At 31.5% G+C, this 4573-nt stretch overlaps 1 protein-coding gene across 1 annotated transcript; it reads left to right on the top strand.

The window, feature by feature from the left end:
* The first annotated feature begins 333 nt into the window (after positions 1-333).
* Positions 334-3146, top strand: LOC134252190 (uncharacterized). The gene is made up of 3 exons (XM_062734623.1): positions 334-514; positions 1456-1819; positions 3077-3146. Exons 1-3 carry the CDS (start codon positions 460-462, stop codon positions 3105-3107), a joined length of 450 nt encoding a protein of 149 aa, XP_062590607.1. The 5' UTR covers positions 334-459; the 3' UTR covers positions 3108-3146.
* The last annotated feature ends 1427 nt before the right edge of the window (positions 3147-4573 follow it).

Here is a 4573-nt window from a genome sequence, read left to right as displayed (position 1 = left end):
TCTCAGTATAAGTTTTAAAAATCCACTCAGAAATCTACTCATTACCATTGTTTTAAAATGAAAATTACGCAAATTAACGTACATTGTACATAGAATAAGATTATAAACACTACTCATTGATGAACGTATGTTTTTGGATTTTGTCACATAACATGATTAAATGAAATTGACAGGGTTAATCATACATAAAGAAATTGACATGGTGTGACTGTTTTGTGTAGAAATAACATGTTTACAATTATGAACAACACATTGTCAGTAAGCATGACCATAATTACTGAAATTAATCATTATTTGGGATAATAATAACCTTGTACAACTGCAATCTTTCATCATTATTCTTCTTTATGGAATAAGGAAATGCTTTTTCAAAATTTGACCAGTTAGATATTGTATATATATAAGTCCAATGTTTGAGATCTTATCATCACATCTAGAAGACTTACAAGATCTAGTGTTATGGCCTATTCTAACAATTTTGCCTTTGTGGTGATTTGCATTGCTGTAGCTGCAGGTAGATTTTTAGTTTATTTTTTTTTCTATTCAATAGGGCCTTACAGGTAATATAATATTATTTATAAAATAAAGAAAACTTTTTATTAGAGATTTCAAATTTATCATAAGTTGATCATTCAAACTCTGTTTTTTTTTATTGTCCTTACAGAGCATGTTTGAATTAACAATTTTTCTTGGTGTGGTTAAATTTATTGATTTTGTTCAGGCATGTTTTTCTTATATGAAAAGTAATAATAAAAAATGAATTAATTCTTACTTAATTAAATACTTATCAAATTCATGATGGTTATTGACGATCTGTTTCAAACTTACAGAGTTGAAAGTAAAGAAAAGTTTTTAATATCAAAGTCTTGTAAACATAACGAATCGAAGGTGGAATATGCATTTTCCTCTACATGTGTAGATAGATCACACGTGTCCTGGGCATTTGTTAATGGTCATGAAGACGGATTTTAAACGCTTTTCAATAAAAAAAAAAATAGTACAGAGACCTATAACAATGGGACGAAATGTGTTTCATTTGATTCAACGGAAGGTTTCTGAACAAAGTTTTATATCGACCAAAGAATTTGCAAAATTCTTACTTTTAACGAGATTTTAATTTTTAAAGTCCTGTAACACCTCAACTTATTTGTCAGTAGGCTGCCGCGGTTCGAACTGACATGTTTTTGCGCACCGAATCAGTTTTCGGGAATATATACTTTATGAAGATGATATTGAAATAAAACTCGGAAAAGTTGACGAGAAAAAGTTGCAGACATCACATTGTCATATAAAATTCAATTTGAAAATAGTGCCATATAGCCATTGTTGTTTTATTTTGTTTCAGTTTATAAAGTACAAAGAAATGCTTAGAAAAATATTGTTGAAATATTAAGAACAGACTGTACATAAATAACATCGAGAAATTCGAGCTGCATGTTCCCATCTCTTTTTTAGTGTCTGCAACTTATTATTCCGGTGGAGGAAACTGGTATCCAGGTGGCGGAAATATGTATCCAGGAGGTGGAAATTGGTATCCAGGCGGAGGAAACTTGTATCCAGGCGGCGGAAACTGGTACCCAGGCGGCGGAAACTTGTATCCAGGCGGCGGAAACTGGTACCCAGGCGGAGGAAACTTGTACCCGGGCGGCGGAAACTTGTACCCGGGCGGAGGAAACTGGTATCCTGGCGGAGGAAACTGGTATCCCGGCGGAGGGTACCCAGGGATTGGCAGAAATTGTCAGTGCAGACAATACTGTTATAGAAATGAATATTCTCGGGGATATTGTGGCTACAGCTTGTTAAAACAATGCTGTTCAAGGTCAGTTCGAGGAATTCTCTTTTTGTATAAAGTTAGCAGGGTTTATATTATACCAAAAAATGCTAAAACAAGGGGAAATTGATGACTTTATACACATTGTTTTTCTGTCAGATGAAGATTATGTTTTATAGTCATATCCATTTTAAATGATATTATATATCATTTTAATCTGAAAATTCGAAATTATTGGGATAAAGTTCAGAATATTTCAACCTAGAGGAAACAGGGGGAAAAAAAAAACATTTTTCAAGTATTGTTCTATAAATTATATACACCTTTATGAATACACAAACATGTGTATTCCATTGCTTAATCAAAATTCATAAACATGCGTAATATGTTGTATAAAATATCATCTCTTCATTACATAGTATGAACTCTTGCCTACTTTGTGTAAGTAGTTCATTACTTGATGTGAATACATCTTTATATAAAGTCTTTCCTATATATGTCAGAGTTTTATTGTGTCATGTGAAGAAAAAGTTACATTCAAATATGGTCAGTTTATTCTATATTATGTCAACGAAATGCATTCGAAGATGGATGTAATCTTTTTTTTTAATTATGCCGTTACGATTTGACAAATTATTACTTAAAGTCATTGTGTCAGAAGTGTGTATAGCCATTTGTCAGCAAATTTGATATGATTTCAACTCTTTAATGTGTGAAATGAATATATCTTTATATTCTACGGAAATTATGCTTTTTACATATTTATATGCAAGTTTACCGTTCATTACACAGTTATAAGTCGAAGACGTTTAATCTGATATTTTTCGCCCATCATTTGTTACATAAAATGTTATTTTATGCAGTACCAAGATATTCTTTTTATTTTAAATTTATCTTGTTACAAGAAATTGCTCTCAGCTTTTTGTCAGTTGTTCCCTAGTTTTTTTTAATTTTTAAGGCTAAGCACATCGTATCACCTGCTTTCTAAGGCACTTTTATTTGATTTATAGACAAGATGTATATAATTATATCAATATCAAAATGTACATGTTAGAGCATTTACATCACGTAATGATTTTTTTTTTGCACCAACGTACATGAACGGGTGATATGACTTAAAGAGTTAACACAAAGGAACATATAAAATACACGAGCAAAAATGAATTCCTATTTAAATCAATGATACTTCGTAAAGTAAATATTATGAAATAAAATTGTAATATATTATGACAATGTAGTCTTTTTTATTTTTGTTGCAAATAGTCCCATAGGAAATAATTAAGTATTTCTTCGTTTATTTTTCAGATGGGGACAATCGAAAAAGGGTTATTACTAGCATAAAGATGTATCTTTCGGAATAAAATAAAGTGAAGTTTTCTAAAGAGGTTGTGTCTTATCATTTTTTTATCAATGGATTTATCTTATTGTATATAAACGATGATAAGGTCAGTAGTTATTTTACTAAGTAGTGGACTTTTGCAAGAAGCACTGACTTTTACAGCTGACGGTTTTCTTTGACGTTAAGGTGGCTCATTACACCCACAGTTTATTTTAGATTTCATTATTTAACATAATTTATAATGTAGATGTCAAATATCCAAATGGAGGTATTGATATCATAAATATTTTTTAGTGAATTGTTAACTTTTTTCTAATCTTAGTGAAAAGTTTTATTTCAAGTTTATTATCACCAGAATTTCAGAACTTTCAAGGTCAAATGATGGACATATTCTTTAGACAAGTACACACAATGAAAATACCTCATAATACAGAATTGATAATAGATACTAAGGAAACCTTTCTTGTGGTCATATGTATGGTGTTAGGGGCACTAACATGTGATGGGCGGGTTGAGTGTCGAAAGATTGTCGTTTTTTCAAAGGCAACTTATTTATGCTTTGAAAAAAAACTGTTATTTTCGTTTAAATACTCGTAGAATATGAGTGAAATGTTTATATCGTAAAGGAGCTTCCGTACATTGTCCTAGTGTAAAAGTAAGCCGTCAACAATTAAGTCAGGGCTAGTCCAGTACTTTTGAACTCTAGAATCGCTATTAAAAGCGAGATGTCGAAATCCCCATTACATCAATTTATTTGTCAGTAGCCCATCTCAGGTTTAAAAAATCGTATATGAAGAGAATGTTGATTGGTTAGGAGTAAAAACACGTTATGCAAGTGATTTTTGGATATTACAGAAGAAGAAAGAACAGGAGGTGCGGAAAGCTGACGGTGAAAAAAAGTCTCCTTTGTAATATAGTCTCAATGCTCTTGTCAGAGCAATATTAGAAAAAATATCCAAATATGAGTACCGGCAGATGTTCGTCAAATTATGAAAAATTCTTTCCAAAATATATATTACAATATTAGAAAATTAAGGTCATCCAATATGAAGACATGAAATATACCAGTATAAGAGGGTGGGCGCGTGCACCTGCCCCAAAGACCGAAGGCACTTAATCCGCATCAAATTGCAATAAAGCTTTTAGGCTACCTTAAAAAATCATAGTGTTTCTACTCATAAAAATGTGGTACAAACTTCAAATAAATGTTAATGACACTATATAGTTTATCACCCCTTCTACATTATGTTTACGAATTCTTTCAAGAAAGAACTAGCCAGTAAAACAAGATGGCGGCGCCCATGAAGAAAACTGTCGAACTTTTCTATGATGTTGTTTCGCCATATACATGGATTGGCTTTGAAGTTTGTATCGTTTTTATTTGAGAAATGTTTACTTCACCATTCTGTAAATAAATTTTCCGCTGTCATTCATTCATGGTGCCGTTTATTCTCTAGGATTAC

Source organism: Saccostrea cucullata, unplaced genomic scaffold (genome assembly GCF_032062105.1).
Source record: "Saccostrea cucullata isolate Sc308-1 unplaced genomic scaffold, CSIRO_AGI_Scuc_v1 ctg19926, whole genome shotgun sequence".
NCBI classification, from domain to species: Eukaryota; Metazoa; Mollusca; class Bivalvia; order Ostreida; family Ostreidae; genus Saccostrea; species Saccostrea cuccullata.
This window is presented reverse-complemented; position numbering and strand designations above follow the sequence as displayed.